Source organism: Panthera uncia, assembly GCF_023721935.1.
Source record: "Panthera uncia isolate 11264 chromosome B3 unlocalized genomic scaffold, Puncia_PCG_1.0 HiC_scaffold_1, whole genome shotgun sequence".
NCBI lineage: Eukaryota > Metazoa > Chordata > Mammalia > Carnivora > Felidae > Panthera > Panthera uncia.
This window is the reverse complement of record NW_026057582.1, coordinates 96,685,628-96,710,201: the sequence shown is the minus strand read 5'-3', so window position 1 is coordinate 96,710,201 and position 24,574 is coordinate 96,685,628. Positions and strand designations below refer to the sequence as shown.

The 24,574-nt window shown below is 36.3% G+C and overlaps 1 protein-coding gene across 1 annotated transcript in view; it reads right to left on the bottom strand.

The window, feature by feature from the left end:
- TEX9 (testis expressed 9) overlaps nt 1–24,574 on the bottom strand; it is a 63,375-nt gene that overhangs the window by 23,471 nt on the left and 15,330 nt on the right. Inside the window, exons 5-9 of the mRNA XM_049613674.1 lie at nt 23,224–23,269; nt 22,368–22,450; nt 20,280–20,458; nt 17,490–17,572; nt 16,896–17,069 (exon numbers count right to left, since the gene is read on the bottom strand). Of these exons, the coding sequence (XP_049469631.1) occupies nt 16,896–17,069; nt 17,490–17,572; nt 20,280–20,458; nt 22,368–22,450; nt 23,224–23,269 (565 nt within the window). The remainder of the gene's footprint in view (nt 1–16,895; nt 17,070–17,489; nt 17,573–20,279; nt 20,459–22,367; nt 22,451–23,223; nt 23,270–24,574) is intronic.

Here is a 24,574-nt window from a genome sequence, read left to right as displayed (position 1 = left end):
GCTTGATTTATCTCACTGTTCACATGGAAAAGGCAGAGATTCTCATTAGCTAGAAAGTCCACAATTCTAGCTGCCTCATTTCAGCCTCCTCTCGTAAGAATTTGAGATAAATCTTTGCCCTTCTCTTTCCTCCTGGTGACTTTGTAACCTGCTTCATAGAGAAATGGAAACCATCCTACACCACATTATGTTCCCCTTTTTGTGAATCAATATTGACCTCCTGCTTGGGAGAAGTGAAAAAGAAAAACGGTAGCCATTAGAATACTAAAATACGAAATAAAATATTCCTATACGAGTAAATCTACTAAGGGAAAACCTTACCAAAAACTTGAAAACATTGCTGTTTTCAGTCACACTCAAGGACTCTTTACAAAATGCATACAAAGTACCAATATTTTTTATATATGCTGAAAATAATAAAGTAAACCTATTGTTACCAAAGTTAAGCATTTTACATGTTGTTAGAGAAAATTTTTATGAAAGGTCTCAAGCCCTTACTTTTACATCAGCTTTAAAAGAAAAATCTAGATAGCTTAAAGAAAATAAAATCTAACTTTAAAACTCAAAGAGTATGAGATCCAAGAAATAATTTGCCATCCTCTGATAACTTTTAAAGCATTCATAAGGCACTACAAGAGGGCAAGAATACAGAGAGGTATGTATCAGTAGCCACAGCACAGGATGAAATGTAGCAAATGCTTTCAGAGGAAAAAGTCGCCACAGTAATTTAGAAGAGAAATAATCACATGAGGACAACAAGTAAATGATCAGATAAGGTTCTAGAAACAGGTGGCTAAGGTACAAAGAGCATTAAACGTGGAGTCAGAAAACCTATGAACTGTGATAGATTCAGTTTCCACATCTGAAATTGGAAGTGATGAGATGTATATCTAATTACTTATGCAACACATTTATCAAGCACTTACTATGTGCCAGGTACTATTCTATATGAATGATGGGCACATGATAATTAACCAAAGTTCCTCCCTTCATAAAGCTTACCTTCTAGACGAAAAGACAGATGATAAGCACATACATATATACATACTCATACATAATATCTGGTAGTGATAAGGGCTATGAAGAAAAATAAAGAAGGCTTGGCGCCAGAAGCGAGAGCCCCTTGGGGCTCATCCTGCCCCCCCCCCCCTCATTTGGTCAGTGAAAAAACGGTAAGAGTAGTGGTATTTCACCGCTGGCTGGCAAGGCCGGCAGACCCTGCCCCGCCCCTTCATGGGGGGGGGGCGGGGACGCCAGGGGCCTCCCACTTATTTTTTTTTAATGAAATTTATTGTCAGCTTGGTCTCCATACAACACCCAGTGCTCATCCCAAAAGGTGCCCTCCTCAATGCCCATCACCCACTTTCCCCTCCCTCCCATCCCCATCAACCCTCAGTTTATTCTCAGTTTTTAAAAGTCTCTTATGATTTGGCTCCCTCCCTAACTTTTTTTTTCCTTCCCCTCCCCCATGGTCTTCTGTCAAGTTTCTCCGGATCCACATAAGAGTGAAAACATATGGTATCTGTCTTTCTCTGTATGACTTATTTCACTTAGCATAACACTCTCCAGTTCCATCCACATTGCTACAAAAGGCCCTATTTCATTCTTTCTCATTGCCAAGTAGTATTCCATTGTTTATATAAACCACAATTTCTTTATCCATTCATCAGTTGATGGACATTTAGGCTCTTTCCATAATTTGGCTATTGTTGAGAGTGCTGCTATAAACATTGGGGTACAAGTGCCCCTATGCATCAGCACTCCTGTATCCCTTGGGTAAATTCCTAGAAGTACTTTTGCTGGGTCACAGAGTAGATCTATTTTTAATTTTTTGAGGAACCTCCACAGTTTTCCAGAGCGGCTGCACCAATTTGCATTCCCACCAACAGTGCAAGAGGGTTCCCGTTTCTCTACATCCTTTCCAGCATCTATAGTCTCCTGATCTGTTCATTTTAACCACTTTAACTGGCGTGAGGTGATATCTGAGTGTGGTTTTGATTTGTATTTCCCTGATGAGTAGTGACGTTGAGCATCTCTTCATGTGCCTGTTGGCCATCTGGATGTCTTTAGAGAAGTGTCTATTCATGTTTTCTGCCCATTTCTTCACTGGGTTATTTGTTTTCTGGGTGTGGAGTTTGGTGAGCTCTTTATAGATTTTGGATATTAGCCCTTTGTCTGACAAGTCATTTGCAAATATCTTTTCCCATTCTGTTAGTTGCCTTTTAGTTTTGTTGGTGGTTTCCTTTGCTGTGCAGAAGCTTTTTATCTTCATAAGGTCCCAATAGTTCATTTTTGCTTTTAATTCCCTTGCCTTTGGAGATGTATCAAGTAAGACATTGCTACGGCTGAGGTCAGAGAGGTTTTTTCCTGCTTTCTCCTCTAGGGTTTTGATGGTTTCCTGTCTCACATTCAGGTCCTTTGTCCATTTTCAGTTTATTTTTGTGAATGGTGAAAGAAAGTGGTCTAGTTTCATTCTTCTGCATGTTGCTGTCCAGTTCTCCCAGCACCATTTGTTAAAGAGACTGTCTTTTTCCATTGGATATTCTTTCCTGCTTTGTCAAAGACTAGTTGGCCATACTTTTGTGGGTCCAATTCTGGAGTCTCTATTCTATCGGTCTATGTGTCTGTTTTTGTGCCAATACCATGCTGTCTTGATGATTACAGCTTTGTAGTAGAGGCTAAAGTCTGGGATTGTGATGCCTCCCGCTTTGGTCTTCTTCTTCAATATTCTTTGGCTATTCGGGGTCTTTTGTGGTTCCATACAAATTTTAGGATTGCTTGTTCTAGCTTTCAGAAGAATGTTGGTGCCATTTTGATTGGGATTGCATTGAATGTGTAGATTGCTTTGGGTAGTATTGACATTTTAACAATATTTATTCTTCCCATGCATGAGCATGGAATGTTTTTCCATTTCTTTATATCTTCTTCAATTTCCTTCATAAGCTTTCTGTAGTTTTCAGCATACAGATCTTTTAAATCTTTAGTTAGGTTTATTCCTAGGTATTTTATGATTCTTGGTGCAATTGTAAATGGGATCAGTTTGTCTTTCTGTTGCTTATTAGTGTATAAGAATGCAACTGATTTCTGTACATTAATTTTGTATCCTGCGACTTTGCTGAATTCATGTATCAGTTCTAGCAGACATTTGGTAGAGTCTATCAGGTTTTCCGTGTATAATATCATGTCATCTGCAAAAAGTGAAAGCTTGACTTCATCTTTGCCAATTTTGATGCCTTTGATTTCCTTTTGTTGTCTGATTGCTGATGCTAGACCTTCCAACAGAAGTTGGAATTCCAATGGAATTTGTCCATTTCTTCCAGGTTGTCCAGTTTGTTGGCATATAATTTTTCATAGTATTCCCTGATAATTGGTTGTATTTCTGAGGGATTGGCTGTAATAATTCCATTTTCATTCATTATTTTATCTATTTAGGTCCTCTCCCTTTTCTTTTTGAGAAGCCTGGCTAGAGGTTTATCAATTTTGTTTACTTTTTAAAAAAATCAACTCTTGGTTTCATTGATCTGTTCTACAGGTTTTTTTTTTAGATCCTATATTATTTCTGCTCTGATCTTTATTATTTCTCTTCTGCTGGGTTTGGGGTGTCTTTGCTGTTCTGCTTCTATTTCCTTTACGTGTGCTGTTAGATTTTATATTTGGGATTTTTCTTGTTTCTTGAGATAGGCCAAGATTGCAATGTATATTCCTCTCAGGACTGCCTTTGCTGCATCCCAAAGCATTTGGATTGTTGTATTTTCATTTTCATTTGTTTCCATCTATTTTTAAATTTCTTCTCTAATTGCCTGGTTGACCCATTCCCTGGTTAACCCCTCACAGGGATGGGAGGTGGGCCACTGGGGGCCTCCCACTTATTCTACACCTCTCATGTCTCTTCACCATGCCAGACTAGAGTCAAGGTCAACAGGGTCTTCTTTCCCCCCTGATTCCACCAAGCCTGTTCCCCTGGCTTTGGTTTCACTGGATAGTAGGTAGGGACAGTGGGAATCTTGTTCATCTATTCATGCATGTCACTAATTAGGTGATGAGGCATTTGGCTACCTTAAGAGAGTCATATTTACTCCCGAAATTTACATTTGGAAGGCTTCCAAATGTGGGGATGATTCTTGTAAAGATCTGGAGGGAAGAATTATAGACTGAAGGAACAATGAAAACAAAGATCCTGAGGTAGGAATCCATTCAGCATATTCAAAGATCACCAAGGTGGTATTGCTATTGAGGTAGGACTATCAATCTAGGAGGTTACTGGAATAGAGTAAGTGAACGACAGTAGCTGGGGCTTGGATAGAAGTAGTGAGTTTTTGATAAGTAGTTAATTCTATGTATTTTGAAGATAGAATTGACAGAACTTGTTGATGGGTTGGATGTAGATATGGGAAGAGAGAAGGAGCAACAGGACTTTTGGATTTTGGCCTGAACAACTTGATGTCTTTTACTGAGAAGGAGAGGAAAAGCATGTTTGCAGAGGGCAGGGAAGCAGGAGCTCCTTTTAAGATGTACGAAGTTTAACATATCAAGCAGAAGTATCAAGTGGGCACCAAAGAAGAGGTTAGAGCAAGAAAAAGAAATGTGGTGGTGATCAACATATGGATGGTATATAAAGCCATGGAAGTGAATGAGAGCATCTAACAACTGGATGTAGACAGAATAGTGAAGAGAGCCAAGGACTCAGCCTTGGGCACTTCAACATGTAAAGATCAAGAAAATAAGGACGAAAATCATTAAGTGTGCTATAGAAGTCAAATGAAAAGTATTTCAAGGAGTAATCAACCATGGCAAATGTTACTGAGAGACAAATTACTGAAAGGAATAATAACTGACTACAACTGGCAGTGTGGATTATTGATGATGTTGTAAAGAATGGTTCTGAGGCAGAGCAGAGATGGAAACCTAACTAGACTAGTTTCAGGAGAGAATGACAAATGAGGAATAGAGACATTGGGTATAAACAACCATTTTAACAAGCTTCACTATAATGGGGAGCAATGTTATAGAGCTGGAGGTACATATAAGATCTATGGAGGTTTTAAAAAATATATTGCATATTCTATAACATGTTTCTATGATAATATGAGTAATCCAATAGATGAATGTGATTTTTGAGAGAGAAAGACAGGATAATTGTAAAAGCAAAGTCCTTGAGTAGGAGAGAGGGTATGTGATCCAGTACACGGTAAAGAGAGGCATTTACACAGAAGAGGTAGGAATCTATTGTCATACATTAGGGGGAAGCAGAGTAGATGGGTACAGAGGCAGAGACATTCACAGATTTAGTGACAGGATGACAAAGAGTTATCTTTTGATTTTATTTTCTTAGTAAAACAGGGGGCAAAGTCATGAACTTAAAATGGGAAAGTTAGAAGAAGTACTGAAAAGTTGAGGAGAAAAGTTCACCTGTTTAATAATCATCTTGGGAGAGGGAAATGACTTCTCAGAAAGTTGGAGAGGAGAATGGCATTACACCTGAGATTTGTAAAATAAATTAAAATAGGACCAATCCATTTGGCTGGTGTTTTTTTGTTTTGTTTTGTTTTGACAGCCCAAATTCACTGCACTTGAGGAAGCATGCAGTAGCAAGGACATTAGGTTTAACTAGGCTTGGGTTTTGCCCACACACTAGATTTGCAGGGAAATTAAGAATATACAATGGATAATTAAGTAGTGAACATGAAAACTAAGCTGGGAGGAAGGGAATAAAGAACTGGGGGGAGATACAGATCTGTATAATAAAAATGTATTTGAGTATACACAACTATCTTATGTACGTGATAGCAATTTGTAAACTACACAATATTAAACAAAAGGACCATTAATATAACAGCTCTACAGGACACATCTAGGCAAAAATTTTAAAAACTTTCTTTGCAAAATAAGAACTTGAAGAAATTAAGAAAATGATTTTGAGTAGTTTTGCTATAAAAGCAAAAAAGAATAAAGTATCTTCAAGAAATGATACAAACATCAATTTTAGCTGGGGAAAAAGATAAAAAGAGAGCAGACTTTTTAAAAAGTGAGTTACTAATGATAAGCATGTTTGTGTGACACAATCCATGGTCAGAGAAACTTGTGGATGTACCTGCTGACTTTAATTTGACCAAAACCAACATAAAACAGAGATTAAGTCTTCCACACATGATAAACAATAAGGATCTAACATAAAAACACACCATAAGCAACTAAAAGAAATAATCAAAACTTGTTAAATGACTATTTAGAGATCATGGAAAAGAGTAGGATGGTGATTCCTGACAGAAGGGAAATAAATGAAGTAGTCCTATAATCACCCAGCATTCTGCCTCAAGGCAACACCCACACTTTGGGTACAAGGAAGAGAAAACACAAATAGAGCTCAAGGTCTGTTGAGCTGAGTAAGGAGACAGAGATGGGAGTTGGAGGAGACTGAAGCAGCTAGAATTTCTAAGAAGGGTTCAAGTAAGGAGGAACTCCATTAGGAAGGAACTTCAGGAATCCACATACTGAGGATTAGGCCACACCTGCATACAGAGAAACTCAACAAGGCCAGCAAAGAACAAGCAGGAAGGGTATATAGAACAATTCACGTCATTCAGACAAGGAACGAAGACATTTGAGCTCTAAACAGACAGAAGTGAGAGTCCATAGTGATAATCTAAGGCATTCAGTGGAGATTTTGGAAGATATCTTTAAGGGAAGCCTTGGTAGTAGAGTTGAATTATTCTTGGAGGCTACTCTAGATACACCCAGCCAAACTTAAAAACAGGCCTCAAAGGGACTATATTGAAAAATATCTGTTAAAACCCAATACTATCTTCAAAGAGCACACTAAACACAGACACTCAATAATATAACATTCACAATGTGTATCATCCAATATAAAATCACTAACCAATTCTAGAAGCGGGAAAATGTGATTGATCTCCAGGAGAAAAAATAGTCAAGAGAAACAAATCCATATCTGAGAAAAATGATGGATCCAGCAGACAAGGCTTTCCAAACAGCTATTTTAATTATATACATTATTATAATGAGAACATAAAGTGAAAATATAAAACAGAATCTAATGGAACTTCTACAGATAAATAATATATCCGAATGAACTTTTCACTGGGTTAAGAATAAGAACACATCAGACATTGAAAAGAAAAGATGAGTGAACTACTGAAGACATAGCAACAGAATCTATCCAAACAAAAAATATAAAGGAAAAAGGCTTAAAAACATCAGTGACCTAATATCATTGATATATTATCAGTGTGATAATATCAAGTGGTGTAACAAAAGTATAACTGAAGTCTCAGGTCGGGGGAGAGAGAGAGGATAAAGAAAAAATACTGAAAGAAATAATTGCCAACATTTTCCAAATTTCAGGAACATTATAAACCCACAGATCCAAAAAGTTCGACAAACTTCAAGCAGAATAAACACATTCTCCACACAAAACTAAGAAAACACATCATTATCAAATTGCTGAAAACCAGTACCAGGGAATGTCTTAAAAGCAGAGATAAAAGATGTAAAAATAAAAAGGTAGACAGAGCAAAGAATTACTGTGAAATTTTTGTCAGAAATGACATAACCTAGGAGACAGTGGGATGGTATCTTTAAAGTACTAAAAGAAGACAAAAATTTTCAACAGATAATTCTATCTCTAGAGGAAAATACCCTTCAAAAACGTAAGGGTCCAAACACAAGTGCATACAAAATTGATGAAATATGAATAATACCTGTGGCATGTACCAATGTTGGTTTCCTGGTTTTGATATTGTACTGTAATTATGTTCAATGTTATCAATGAGGGAACTGAGTGAAGGGTACACAGGACTTATTATTTTTCCAGCTTTCTGTGAATCTATAATTTTCAAAATAAAAAAAATTTAAAGAAAACAGTCTTTTTTCAAAGAAACAAAAACAAAGAATCAGTAATTAGCAAACTGATACCACAAAAATGGAAAGAGTAGTTATTTCAAGCAGACATATACAAAAACAGATCTAAAGAATGAAGAATACCAGAAATGGCAAGTATAAAAGGCATTTTCATACGTTAATCTTTTTAAACTATAACTATTTAAAGAAATATTGTGAGATTTATGACATTTAAAAGTAAATGTATAACAACACAAGCATAAAGGAAAGGAGGTAGAAATGGAGTATATGGTTGTGAGCGTCTTATATTTGAAATAGTATAACATGATTTGAAGGTAGATTGTGATATGGTAAATATGTTTTTTGTGTTTGATGTAATTTATGCATGCAAACATTTTTGATGTTTTTTGTGTTGAGTCTAACATAAAAATATAAAACAAAGATATAGCCAATAGGGGAAAAACCACAAAATACTAAAAAATATTTAATTCAGAAGAGAAAGGAAGTAACAGAACAGTTAGAAAAGCAAGATGATAGATTTAAATCCAAATATCAAAACCTGAATTAATGTAATTGGTATGAACATGCCAATGAGAGACGAGACCATCGAAGTAGATAAAAAAGCAAAACCCAATTTTGTACTGGCTATAACAAACTCATTCTCAGTATAAAAGGCAGATGACAAGTAAAAAGATGTATCACACAAACACTATGCATCATGAAGCTGGAACTACTACACTAATATCAGAAAAAGTAAGTCGACTTTGGAACAAGAAATATCATCAGAGATTTTAAAAAAGTATTTACAAAGAAGCATTAATCAAAACCACTACAATCCTAATTCTGCAGGCATCCAAAATAGAGACTGTAAATACATGAATCCAAAACTGATATAACTGAAAGGAGAAAAAGACAAATCCACAACTCTAGTCAGAGATTTCAGCATCGGCACCTAATAAATGATTAAGCACTTTAACAACACCATCAACAAACTCACCCTAATACTTGCAGAACACTCCACTCAACACAGCATACTATATATTTTTTTCAAATTACATGAAGTATTCATCAAAAGATGCTAAATGCTGGTCCATAAAACTAGTTGAGATAAATTTTAAAAGAATGAAATCATACAGGGTAGGTTCTCACACCACAGAATTAAATTAGAAATCAACAGAAAGACATGAAAAATGCCCAATTATTTAGAAATTAAACAATATACTTCTATATAATCCAATGATCAAGAAAAATTATAAAGGAAATGGGAATATACATTGAACTTAATGAAAATTAAAAGACAACATCAAAATTTGTGGAATGCAGATAAGGCAGCAGTTAGAGGAAAATTTATAGCTTTAAGTGCTTATGTAAGCAAAGAAGAGACAGATAGAAATTTGAGAGTTGCCAGCTAACATGGAGGAGCAGCAAGGAAGTTTTTTTTGCCTCTCTTGTCCCTGAAATGCAGCCAGATCAACACCAAACCATCTTGCACACCTAGAAAACTGATTTGAGGATTAACATAACAATACAACCTGAACCACAGAATTCAGCAGGTACGTGGCACAGAGACATGAAATGGGGAGAGAGAAGCCAGAGAGGGTAGGGAGCTGGTTTTGCTTGCAGAGAGAGAATGGAGAGTACAGAAAAAGCACTCCCCCCTAAAGCAGCTGGAGGGAAAGAGAAAGAGTAGAAAACCTGCAAGGGACTGAACAAGAAAGGGAGAAAGGAGAGGGTTTGGATACCTTTCAGACTGTATGAACAGGGGAGTACAGAGTCTGAAACTCTGCAGCTTGATACCTGGTGGAGCTCTAGTAGGAAGAGCGAATCCCCAGGAGAAGACAGTGAGGACCAAGGGGTCCTCAGGCCACATGGAGAGTGGCGGTTCCCCTGCTGGGAGGACATTTGATAGAGGCTGTGCGGCCTCCCCAAAGGCAAAGGTCCCAGGGGTTTCTGGAGAACAGCCATGTTTGCTGGTGTTGGAACAAGGACGTTGAGGGTGAAACCTGGTGCCAGATGTGTGTTGTAACTTCCCATAATCCTTGAAACACTGTTGCTACATGATTGTGCAAACTTTTTCTGGGGCAGGTAGGCACCTGGCTGTAGTCTCTGGGAATCTGCAGCAAAGCAGTCATGTGAAAGTTCCTGAGGGCAGGCCAGCACCTAGCCATTCCCCAGAGGGTCTGAGTGGGTCAAAGCTGCAGGGCCCTCAGAAGTGAGGGGTCTAGAAACACAGTCCCATCTGAGATAAAACTTAGGACAGGTGCTGCCTGGCAGGCTGATGGCTTGGTCACAGTATAGAAGTGGGGAGTTAACAGAAGCTGGAGACAAAGGAGGGGTGCTTGATTGCCAATGCTCAAGAGCACAGAGTTCTGATACTAGAGACAGGGTAGCTGGGTGATACCATTTTCACCCCTCTGTTGCTACATGTGCCACAATAATCCACACCAGTAAATTAAGCAGTGCCATCTACCAGTAAATTAGGCAGTGCCATCTAGTGGAGAATAGTGTCCTTACTCCAAGCCCTGTCCAACTGGGCCAACCGTTCTCTAGAGGACCACAAGTCTCTCTGCCTGCATAGTTCACGGACTATAAAGTGCTTCATAGTTGGACTTCTAGGGTAAACTGGACATAACTTTAATCATATTTCATTCTGTTCACTGGTCCATCTATCAATTTTTTTCCTTTTATTCTTGAACATAGGAAGAGAAAACAATTATTTTTATAAAGAAGATTTTTAATTTTTTCTACTATATTTTTTACTTTTTGGTAAATTTTTTGGTTCTATTTTACTCTCACCATTTCAATTTATTCTATTTTAGTGTATTCATCTTTTAAAATTTTCAAACGTTTTTTTTTCTTTTCTTTCCCTTTTTTCTCTACTCTATCAAGCCTCTTTCAACAAGACCAAAACACATTTAGAATCTAGCATCCTTTGTTTTTTTCTGTGTTGCTTTTAATTAATTATTTATTTATTTTTATTGTATTAATTTTCTTCCTGCAAAATGACAAAACGAAGGATTCACCCCAAAAGAAAACAGGACGAAATGACAGCCAGGGACTTAATAAAAGTAAGATGTATGAACTAGAATTGTGAATCACAATAATAAGAATACTACCTGGGGTTTAAAAAAGCATAGAATCCCTTTCTGCAGAGATAAAAAAAAGTCAAATCTAGTCAAGATGACATTAAAAGTGTTGTAACTTAGATGCACTCTCACATGGATGCCCCAGTGGCAAGGATGGATGAAGCAGAGCAGTGAATCAACGATACAGAGGACACACTTATGGAGAATAATGAAGCAGGAAAAAAGAGGGAAACTAAGGCAAAAGAGCACAATATAAGAATTAGAGAACTCAGGGACTCATTAAAAAGGAATAACATTTGAATCATAGGAGCTCCAGAAGATGAAGAGAGAGAAAAAGGGGTAGAAGTTTTATGTGAGCAAATCATAGAGGAAACTTTCCTAACCTGGGGAAAGACACAGACATTAAAATCCAGGACACAGAGAACTCTCATTAGATTCAACAAAAACCAACCATTGACAAGACATATCATAGTCAAATTCACAAAATACTCAGACAAGGAAAGAATCATGAAAGCAGCAAGGGAAAAAAGTCCTTAACCTACAAGGGAAGACAGATCAGGTTCACAGCAGACCAATTCACAGAAACTTGGCAGGCCAGAAAGGAGTGGCAGGATATATTCAATGTGCTGAATCAGAAAAATATGCAGCCAAGAATTCTTTATCCAGCAAGTCTGTCATTCAAAATAGAAGGAGAGAAAAAAAGTTACCCAAACAAACACTAAAGCAATTCATGACCATTAAACCAGCCCTGAAAGAAAATTTAAGAGGGACTCTCTGAGGGGAGAAAAGATGGGGAAAAAAAAGACCCAAAGCAACAAAGACTAGAAAGGACCAGAGAACACCACCAGGAACACCAACTCTACAGGCAACATAATGACAATAAATTACTATCTTTCAGTACTCACTCTAAATATAAATGGACTAAACGCTCCAATCAAAAGACATAGGGTAACAGAATGGATAAGGAAACAAGATCCATCTATATGCTGTTTACAAGAGACCCATTTTATTTTTATTTATTTTTATTTATTTTTTTAGTACGAAATTTATTGTCAAATTGGTTTCCATACAACACCCAGTGCTCATCCCAAAAGGTGCCCTCCTCAAAACCCATCACCCATCCTCCCTTCCCTCCCACCCCCCATCAACCCTCAGTTTATTCTCAGTTTTTAAAAGTCTCTTTGGCAAGAGACCCATTTTAGACCTAAAGCCACCTTCAGATTGAAAGTAAGGAGATGGAGAGCCATCTATCATGCTAATGGTCACCAAAAGAAAGCCCTAGTAGCCATACTTATATCAGACAATCTAGATTTTAAAATAAAGACTGTAACAAGAAATTAAGAAGGGCATTATATCATAATTAAGGGGTCTATCCACCAAGAAGATCTAACATAGTAAAGATTTATGCTCCAAGTGTGGAAATACCCAAATATATAAATCAATTAATCACAAACATAAACTCATTGATAATAATATCATACTAGCAGGGGACTTCAACACCCCACTTACAACAATGGACAGATCATCTAAACAGAAAATCAACAAGGAAACAATGGCTTTGAATGACACACTGAACCGGATGGACTTAACAGATATATTCAGAACATTTCACCCTAAAGCAGCAAATACACATTCATCTTGAGTGCACATGGAACATTCGCCAGAAGAGATCACATACTGGGACACAAATCAGCCCTCCACATGTACCAAGAGATAGAGATCATACCATGCATATTTTCAGACCACAGTGCTATGAAACTTGAAATCAATCACAAGAAAAAACTTGGAAAGATAACAAATACTTGCAGACTAAAGAACATCCTACTAAAGAATGAATAGGCTAACCAAGAAGTGAAAGAGAAAATTAACAAGTACATGGAAGCCAATGAAAATGATAACACCACAGCTCAAAACCTCTGGGACGCAGTAAATGTGGTCATAAGAGGGAAGTACATAGCAATCCAGGCCTTTCTTAAGAAGGAAAAAAGGTCTCAGAAACACAATCTAATCTTATACCTTAAAGAGCTGGAAATAGAACAGCAAATAAAACCCCAAAACAGCAGAAAACAGGAAATAATAAAGATTAGAGCAGAGATGAATACTACTGAAACCAACAAAAGTAGTAGAACAGATTAATGAAACCAGGAGCTTGTTCTTTGAAAGAAGTAACAAAGTTGATAAACCCCTAGCCAATTTGATCAAAAAGAAAAAGGAAAGGATCCAACTAAACAAAATCAAGATGAAACAGGAGAAATCACAACTAACACAGCAGAAATAAAAACAATAGGAGAGTATTATGAGTAATTATACACCAATAAATTAAGCAATCTGGAAGAAATGGACAAATTCCTAGAAACATATAAACTACCAAAACCAAAACAGGAAGAAACAGAAAATTTAACAGACCCATAACCAGTAAAGAAATCAAATTAGTAATCAAAAATCTCTCTCAAAAAAACAAAACAAAACAAAACAAAAAAACATGAGTCCAGGGCCGGATGGTTTTCCAGGGGAATTCTACCAAACATTTAAAGAAAAGTTAGCACCTATTCTTTTGAAGCTGTTCGAAAAAACAGAAATGGAAGGAAAACTTCGAAACTCATTCTATGAAGCCAGCATTACCTTGATTCCAAAACTAGACAAAGATCCCACTAAAAAGGAGAACTACAGACCAATTTCCCTGATGAACATGGATGCAAAATCCTCAACAAGATCTAGCCAACCAGATTCAACAATACATTAAAAGAATTATTCACCATGACCAAGTGGGATTTATACCTGGGATGCAGGGCTGGTTCAATATCTGCTAAATAATCAATGTGATATATCACACCAATAAAAGAAAGGACAAGAACCACATGCTCCTCTTAATAGATGCAGAGAAAGCATCTCACAAAATACAGTATCCTTTCTTGATAAAAACCCTCAAGAAAGTAGGGATAAAGGATCATACTTCAAGATCATAAAATAGGGATAGAAGATCATACCTCAAGATCATAAAAGCCATATATGAAAGACCCACTGGTAATATCATCTCCAATGGGGGAAAAATGAGAGCTTTACCCCTAAGGTCCGGAACACAACAGGAATGTCCACTCTCACCACTGTTATTCAACACAGTATGGGAAGTCCTTGCCTCAGCAAACACAAAGGAATAAAAGGCATCCCAATCAGCAAGGAGGAAGTCAAACTTTCACTCTTCGCAGACGACATGATATTCTATACAGAAACCCAAAAGATTTCACCAAAAAACTGCTAGAATTGATCCATGAATTCAGCAAAGTCACAGGATGTAAGATCAATGCACAGAAATCAGTTGCATTCCTATACACCAATAATGAAGCCACAGAAAGAGAAATCCAGGAATCGACCCCATTTACGATTGTACCAAAACCCATAAAATACCTAGGAACAAACCTAACCAAAGATGTGAAAAATCTATACACTGAAAACTATAGAAAGCTTATGAAAGAAATTGAAGAAGACATTCAAAAAATGGAAAAATATTCCATGCTCATGGATTGGAAGAATATTGTTAAAATGTTGATACTACCCAAAGCAATCTACATATCCAATGCAATCCCTATCAAATTAATACCAGCATTCTTCACAAAGCTAGAACAAACAATCCTAAAATTTGTATGGAACCAGATAAGACCCTGACTAGCCAAAGAAATCCTGAAAAAGAAAACCAAAGCTGGAGACATCACAATCCCACACTTCAAGATGTATTAAAAGGCCAGAATCATCAAGAGAGTATTGTACTTGCACAAAAACACACACTCAGATCAATGGAACAGAATAGACAACCCAGAAATGGACCCACAAACGTATGGCCAACTAATCTTTGACAAAGCAGGGAAGAATATCTAATGGAATAAAGACAGTCTCTTCAGCAAATGATGCTGGGAAAAATGGACAGCAACATGCAGAAAAATGCATCTGGACTACTTTCTTGCACCATAAACAAAAATAAACTCAAAATGGACGAAAGACCTAAATGTAAGACAGGAAGCCATCAAAATCCTAGAGAAAGCAGGCAGCAATCTCTTTGACCTTGGCTGCAGAAACTTCTTACTTGACATGTCTCTGGAGGCAAGGCAAACAAAAGCAAAAATGAATTATTGGGACCTCATGAAGATAAAAAGCTTCTGCCCAGCAAAGGAAACAATCAGCAAAACTAAAAGGCAACCGACAGAATGGGAGAAGGTATTTGCAAAGGACATATTGGATAAAGGGTTAGTATCCAAAATCTGTAAAGAACTTACCAAGCTCAACACCCAAAAAACAAATAATCCAGTGAAGAAATGGGAAAAAGACATAAATAGACACTTTTCCAAAGAAGACATTCAGATGACTAACAGACACATGAAAAGATGCTCAACATCACTCATCATCAGGGAAATACAAACATCACTCATCATCAGGAAATACACAATGAGACACCACCCCACACCAGTCAGAATGGCTAACATCAACAACACAGGCACCAACAGATGTTGGCAAGGATGTGGAGAAAGAGGATCTCTTTTGCACTGCTGGTGGGAACACAAACTGGTACAGCCACTCTGGAAAACAGTATGGAGGTTCCTCAAAAAATTAAAATACAACTACTCTATGACCCAGCAACAGCACTACTAGGTATTTACCCAAGGGATACAGGTGTGCTGTTTCGAAGGGGCACATGCATCCCAATGTTTATAGCTCTACTATCAACAATAGCCAAAGAATGGAAAGAGCCCAAATGTCCATCAACTGATGAATGGATAAAGAAGATGTGGCATATATACACACAATGGAATATTACTCAGTGCTCAAAAAGAATAAAATCTTGCTATTTGCAACAATGTGGAAGGAACTACAGTTTATTATCCTAAGCAAAATAAGTCACAAAAAGACAAATATCATGATTTCACTCATATGTGTAATTTAAGAAAAAAACCCAAACAAACATAGGGGAAGGGAAGGATAAATAAGATAAAAACAGAGAAGGGACACAAACCATGAGAGACTCTGAAATACAGGGAACAAACTGAGGGTCACTGGAGGGGAGGAAGGAGAGGGATGGGTTAAATGAGTGATGGGCATTAAGGAGGACACTTGTTGGGATGAGAATTGGGTGTTATAGGTTAAGTGATGAATCACTCAGTTCTACTCCTGAAATCATTATTAAACTATATACTATATGTTAACCTGTATTTAAATTTAAATGTTCATTTGAATTAAAATGTTCTAAAATTGATCATGGTGATAGTTGCACAATTCTGTGAATATATTAAAAGCCACTAAATTGGGGGACACCCAGTGGCTCAGTCAGTTAAGCATCTCACTCTTGATTTCAGCTTGGTTCATGATCACATGGTTCATGAGTTTGAGCTCTGCATTGGGATCTGCACTGACAGTGCAGAGCCTGCTTGGGAATCTCTCTCTCCCCCTTTCTCTCTGTCCCTCTCCCACTCATGCTGGATGCCTCTCTTTCTCTCTCAAAATAAGTAAACTTTAAGAAAAAGTCACCAAATTGTATACTTTAAAAGGGTGATTTCAGGGTGCCTGGGTGGCTCAGTCTGTTAAGCATCCAACTTTGCCTCAAGCCGTGATCTCACAGCTCATGAGTTCAAGCCCCGCATTGACTCTTGCTGACAGCTCAGAGCCTGGAGCCTGCTTTGGAATCTGTGTCTCCCTCTCTCTTTCTCCCCTTCTCCTGCTTGTGCTCTGTCTCTCTCTCAAAAATAAATAAACATTAAAAAAATTAAAAAAAATTTTAGAGTGTGGTGTGTACTATATGTGAATTTTATCTCAATAAATCTATTAATATTCTCCTATATATGGTGGAAGACTTTTTAGTAAACACTAACAAAATAAGTGAACAAAAGTGATGTCTACACAAACATGTAACTTTAATGTTTTATAGTGTTTTTAACATTAGGGCAGGAAAAATCACAAAATTATTACCTTTTCTACTGAAGACAGCTGTTGCTGTAATCCATCACATTTTTTATTTAGCTCCTCAAAAAGAGTTTTATATTTTTCTGTTTGAGACTGTTGCAAATTAATTGTTCGCTGCTGTCTCATACAATCTTCTTCCAAGTTTTTTATTTGAGACTTTAAATCCTGAATTTCATTTTCCTATAGTTATAAAATTACAGATTATGTGAAAAATACACAAGATTTGGTATCAAAACATAAAGCAGAAAACAAAAAGGAGTTTCCAATGATTTTTAATGAGATACTTATATCCATTTCAAGGAGAATAACAAATTGTGTTCCACTCTCATCTTCAAAAATAGAAGTTAGAAGTTTCATTTGTGTTTAATAGCTTCCATTTGTAAATCTTATACAAAAAATTCTAACTGCTAACAAGTATTTAAATTTTTTTCACTTAGTGAAAATTCAACATCTCAGAATAGAATATAAGTCAGTATTTACATACAATTTTTAATTCAAAAGTTAACTGTAAATTATATGTCAATAAACATTTATGGTAAAAATAATGAAACTGCTCCTAACATATCTTTAAATATAGAGCATTTAGTTTAAAAAACATACCTTCTTATTGCATTCATATACAACATTATCCAATTCCTCCTGCATAACACGGAGTTTGGCCTTTAGAAATCTGTTCTGTGCTTCTGTGGATTTAAATGATTACATTTATTGTCCTTCACTGAATCTAAGATGCCATTAACTGCAGACAGACCATTTTATGAGGAAAAAGAATGCTCAAGATGGCAAGTTTATCAGGAGACCCCTGTTTGAGAACACTAAAGACACTGAATACTCATACTATCAAGGTAAAGGAAAAACAAATCCACCCAACAGAAAGGAACTGTTCACATATCAACAGTGGAACTGAGTAAAGAGGGGAAAAAAACCCAAAAACCTCTCCTTAGAATCTGAACCACAAGCCAGTATTCACTCTTGCAAACTGAATTTGTGTTTACCAAGGTGGTACAAAATACCTCAGTCAAAATTTAAAGTGGTTTCAGGTTGGTAACATCCCCAGGTGTTTGGCAGAAACAAACACAAAACCACTCGAGCAAAACTCAACTTCAGTCTCAGCCATTGTAATTATAAAATACCATTGACTGTAACACACATGCCAATTTCACGGAAGTTATAATGTAGTCTATGTGCCTTAGAAGCAAAGAAATACACTAATACCTTACTGCTGAAGCTTTCTTGCACAAACTCTAAGATCTGCCTTTGCAAAGTATTTCATTGCTACCTAAAGTTCTTTATTCAATGATATCAGCAGTAAATCTTTGATGTTTCTAGGTGTATACAAGTAAATAAAGTGAAAACTGAAATTAGCACTCACTCCATAATTCATTCAATCATTCATTGAAAAAATATACATTAAGTCTCTACAATGTTCCAGACCTAATGGGGATAAAACAAGCTTTGCCTTCATGGATCTTATGTTGAGTAAACACCCTGAGTGGTCTCTGAGAAGTCATTAGAATATACCCCAGAGAATGCACAAAATCTCTTCATCCATACTCCTTCCAAAGCTCTTCTTTTTATTTTTTTAAGTTTATTTGAGAGAGAGAGAGTGCACATGTGGGCTGGGGAGGTACAGGGAGACAGGAAGAGAGAAAGAGAGAATCCCAAGCAGGCTCCGTGCTGTCAGCACAGAGTCTGACGCAAGGCTAGATCTCCCAAACCATGAGATCATGACCTGAGCCAAGATGAAGAGTCTGACGTTTGACTGAGCCACCCAGGTGCCCCCAAAGCTCTATTAAATGCTTCCAGTGTTATCATGGAGATGATTAATGATGACTGGCTCTAACCCACCTAGATCTCTCCAGCCTCAACTCTCCTTCAAGCCTCTCGTGTCACTCCAGGTTAGCAGCACAGGATAGAAGGGAAATGATAAATTTAAAAATGTGAAGTTTGCAGTAGCTGTTCTCTAAGGGGAAAGGAGGAAGAATGCGAGAGCCTGAGTTTGTCCATCTCTTTCTCTCCCCAACTAACCTTAGTGTCATCAAGGAGTTGAGTGCTCTCATCTCTGTAGGCCACAGCATTAACCTCCCATCCCCATCTCCCTCTGACTTTAGTCTTAGAAAGCAGTATGTGCTACTAAACTACTTTTCTTATCTTTTCCTCTTGCCTGTAAGATACCCATTCATATCTGGAATAAGAGAAAAACTCCCCCAAAAGGGGAGATACCTAGGCCAAAGACTCTGGAAAGGGAATGCAGGGAGACAAAGTGGCAGAGAGGTGATTCAGCAATAAAAACCAAGTGGCAATATAAGGTAGTCTGTTGTATTGGTTCTATGTATCTGGGAGTGGGAATATTGTAATGGGACCACGGGTGACTATGTACTGAGAAACAGCCAACATGTGACCAGTGTGTCCTTGAAGGCATCTTGACAAAGACCTAAAGGCAGCTTCCTGCTTCCTTTATCTTCTCTTCTGACAAGTACACCCAGAAAGCTTAGATTTACTAGCCAGTAAATGTGATAAATTCATAAATGAATTGCTCATTTATGAATGAGTAGCATGTAGCACAATAATCATTATACATATAAATTGTTATTGTTTTCACAGAATCAGAATTTTAAAGATAACCTGATGACCATCTAATATAAACTGCTAAATTTTGAAATTAAGAAATTGCAATTACAGAGAGGCCAAGTGGCTTGCCTGAACTTACAATTATAGTTCAGTATTAACTCTTCATCTACACTCAACGTCTTATGTTTATAATAGCATAGGTGGCACCTCATAAATTCAACAGTTCTAGAGGCACTACTGATAATGTTTTTAGAGTATCTAAACTTATTATTATTTTTCAAAGTGATTTGCAGAGAATGAGTTTATAAGAAAGAAAATCACATTCATTAGAAAACTAATTTGATTATTTTAACTGATGCCACATGAGTGATTCATTTATCCTTTTAACATGCCATAAGTAGAATACGGTAACAATCAATGAAAGAAATACAAAGACATTGGGTTTTAAAAAGTATTTTAATGTTTAATGATAAGCTATGGGGCATTTTAACCTTAGTTGAACAGTGGTCAATGAAACCAATACCATATAGTCTTTTTCATTTTTACTTTTTATAATGGAAAATGTCAAACATATAAAAGTAGAAAGACGCTGTCAATGAAAAACTACTTTCCTATCATCCATCTTCAACAACTGACTCATAACCAATTTTATGTCATCTATAATTCCACTCATTCCTCCTACCATCATGTCCCACTAGATGATTTTGAAACAAGTGCAAGATATCACAATACTTTTTTTAAATGCAAAAAAATATTTCCCAAATATCTGTTTCTAAGTAATTGTGATATACAGATAAAAATAAACAGAAGAAAACTTACCTATTCCAATGTCATTACTAACACCACAAAAAATATCATCATCGATATAATCAGGTAAGCCTTCTTCCTCCAGTTGCCCTTCAATTTTACTAATTGTTTTAGCAAGAGAAAAGTCTGAGAAATCCTCTGGAATGGCAACATCATTGGCAGTCTGTACATCAAAGTATTTCAATTTTATACTATAAATAAACATACACACACATATACATACTCATTATATATTATATACAATGTCAACACACAAAGGAAATATGACTTTTATCCAAATAAAAAAGATCAAAATTATTAATTAAAAAATTATTAATTTTGAATTTATGATGAAACCTATAATTGATACTTCCAAGGATTATATTATAAAAGACTTGGCTGACTTTCAATCTTTATGAATCACACGGCCACAGAGCTAGAGAAGGCTTATGAAACCAGTTTGTCTACACATTGCCTCCAAACAAGTAAACATCAAAACTAAGAGTGCTGAACTTGGCCTCCCAAGTTAGATCCAGACTGTGGATTTTAACTTATATGCTGCTGAAGAACTATATAAAGTGATATTGTGTTTAGCCATAATTCTGCAAACACTGAGAATAATACCTCTTAAGAATTAGAGTGAACATTTATTAGCTCAATCAAAATCAACTTTTTTTTCCACCTAAAGAAACACATTCTAACCAGAACCAAAATCAACCAAAAATTGGATTTGCTTTTCTTAACAAGAGAAGAAATATGAAATAAAAGTCACTAGTAAAGGCATTAAGGAATGGGCCAAGCCTAACCCATCAAGTTTATGATTCCAAAAGCCTTGTTTTTAACTTTTTACTTAATTTAAAGCCTAACTTTCTTTTAATACATAAGCACAGACTTCAGAATTCTATTTATAAAAACAACCTTTTCCTTAAAAAGTAGTTTTGAAGTCTGAAAATAAGATAACCAGTTATGCATGCATGCATGTACTGATGTACGCAGTATATGTTCTCTTTTCTTCTATCAATTTATTTATTTATTTTAATGTTTATGTATTTTGAGAGAAAGAGACCATGAGTATAACCAGGGGAGGGACAGAGGGAGGGACAGAGAGAGAGAAAGAGAGAGAGAGAAAAAGAGGGAGGGAGGGAGGGAGGGAGGGAGAGAGGGAGAGGGAGAGGGAGAGGGAGAGAGAGAGGGAGAGAGAGAGGGAGGGAGAGAGAGAGGGAGAGAGAGAGAGAGAGAGAGAGAGAGAGAATCCCAAGCAGGCTCCACGCTATCAGTGCAGAGCTCAATGTGAGGCTCGATCCTACGAACCATGAGATTATGACCTGAGCCGAAACCAATTTGGACCCTCAACCAACTGAGCCACCAGGCTCCCCTATCAACCTATTTTAGATTTATTTTATTTTCCTTATCCCTTCACTGTATTTTTTCTTTTATTCAAAAAACAAAAAAAGTTATTTAGCCTATTAAAAGACACCAACATTAACAAAGATTTTTCCAGGATTATAATGCAGTATCAGTTTGGATAAGTAATAGACACTTAATAATTTACTGTGAATAAGAAGCGTGTTGGTACAACCCATTGTAGGTATGACCTTCCTTTTCCAGAAGGTTTCCTATCCTAGATTGCCTCTTAGGTCCCCTTTTCAAGCTTAAACTACTAAGAACCGTCTTGAATTCTTTATCACCAAAAACAATAGAATGTAAATTATAATGATACTATAGTCTTATTTAGAGCCTACCAAATCACTCTGTATGTGAATACACACAATAATGTATGGTGTTCTATTAAATGTTCGAAAAAGTAGACTAGTCTGAGAGAACTAAGCAAAGACACCTATGTTCTAGACTCAGTTCTAAGAAAATATCTCACTAAAAATAACATTTAAAAATTTGAAATGTGGCGATTTTGCTTAAAAGAACTGTGTACAATGTTTACTAACTGCTGTAAGACATTTCTGAGTTGAGAATGTTTTAAATTACTGAATGTAGATAAGATATATACGATGCCAGGTATAAAAAGATCTGGAGAAAGAGAAAGAGCTTAATAACTAAAATCATGATAGTATGAATCATAAAACTAAAAAAATAGAAAGTAATACTTTTAAAACTGTACTATACCTTGAATTTGTTTTCCTTCCTTTATTTGTAGAGTGTAGTCTGTTTTGAATCTTGTTCACTGCATCAACATTTTTGGTCTTTGGCTACATCAAAGAATTTAAATTATTGATTAATTAGATTCTAATCATTTGCCCTGGAAAGCAGTTTTGTAATACAGAGAACTGCTAGTTTACTACACAGAAGAACTCCTATTTTCATGGAATTATTGAATTGTATTTTAAAGAATCCCAGAAACTGTATAGCTGGAAAAGACCTAGATATCACTAGCACCAACAGGTTCAAAGATAAGGAAAATGAGTCCCATAAAGTCAAGGATATTCAGCTGGCTAGTGGAATATTAAACCGGATGTTATGACTCACAGAACTGAGTTCTCCTCACTGATTATTCCCCAGGCAGGCCTTCACATAGGCTGTTTTCTTGGCCTTGATATCTGTGGGTGGGGAACCTGTAGACCTCAATAAGCCCAGCACCTGTAATAGTGATCTATACACTGCAAATATTTAAATGAATGAATAAACCTTTCAAATTACCTTCTTAGTATATAAATAATTTTCATTTTTGGGTCGAATACCTGGTAAATTTCAGCTTCAGAGGGAAAACAAACTCCTTAGGTTACAGATTCATTTTACTCAGAATTTCTTCCAGTATATAACCAAATTGTTCAGTGAAATTATGAGACAAAAAAGGATTCAGCTTATTTTATAAGTAACATCATGAAGGCATCTCTTCTAAGTATCAAGGCTTATATTCTGTTTCTGTAGAGTCATACTCCTCTGTTTTGTTCTAAGAAAAGCCTAAAAAATAACCTAAATTCTATACAACGTAATTACATTTACAGCAAGTTCAATTTCATACCTTAGTTTCTGAATGAAGATGAACTATCCCTTCAGACAACAGACCTCTACAGACCAAAAATAAACATTATACATTAATAATAGATGATACTAAGCTGAGACACAATAAAAGTCAACAGTAATTACATCTGAAAGGGAAAATAGACAACTACCAAGTAGACTTTGCTATAATTCTAGTTATGTGCATGTTAATTTATTAACACAAGAAAATTGCTTTGGTTAAATAATTCACCTTTAAGAAGTTATAATGTAATACCAATATTTTTGTAGGAAAATGAAGCACAAACTTTAACAAATTAAAATCATAAGGAGTGATTATTGCCACACACAGGGATTATCTATTTTACAAAATAATTCACCACAAGGCTTTTTAGTGTGAGCCCGCCCAGTGTTATCCTTTGTTTAATGCATTTAAATACGTGGTCTGTATTTGTTTCTCCCATTACACTGTGAAATCCATGAAGGTAGGAATCATGTCTGCCTTGTTCACTGCTCTATGCCTAGTACATGGTGTAGTACATGGTATATAGGTTCTTAAATTGTCACCAAGTAAGTATTTGCTAAATGCATGAATCTAAAATACAATTCATTTTTTAAACATTTTAACTTCACATTTTTTTGACATACAATAGTCTATTAGTTTCAGGTGTACATCATAGTGATTCAGTATTTTTATACAATACAAAATGATCTCCACAATAGGTCTAGTTGCCATCTGTCACCGTACAAAGTTGTTATAATATTACTGACTATATTCCCTGTGGTGTACATTACATCCCTGTGACTGACTTAATTTATTACTAGAAATTTGTACCTCTAAAATACAACTCATTTTTCTGCGCAGTTTTCAAAATATGTTTTTATTTAGTACAAAGAGTGTTTATGGGGTCTGCACTCTCTGGCCCATGGGCTGAATCCATCCACATCAACACATTTTCACATTATCTATGGCTGTTTTCACACTACCAGCAGCGAAGCTGAGTAGTGACAAAAACTGTAAAGCTGACAAATACAAAAATATTTACTATCTGGCTCTTCACAGGAAGATTCTGCCTACCCCTGATCAATTGTCTAGATCATCCCCATTACATATATTATTATTTCTATATCTTGTTGCTATTAAAAAAGCAAAACAGGCACTGGGTGTCTCAGTTGGTGAAGTGTCCTATTCTTGATTTCGGCTCAGGTCAGGATCTCATGGTTTGTGGGATGGAGCTCTGCGTGCAGCTCTTCACTGACTGTGTGGAGCCGGATGGGGATTCTCTCCCTCCCTCTCTGCCTTTCCCCCACTCACATTCTCACTCTCTTTCTCCCTAAATAAATAAAAAAATAAATAAAATACTTAAAAAACA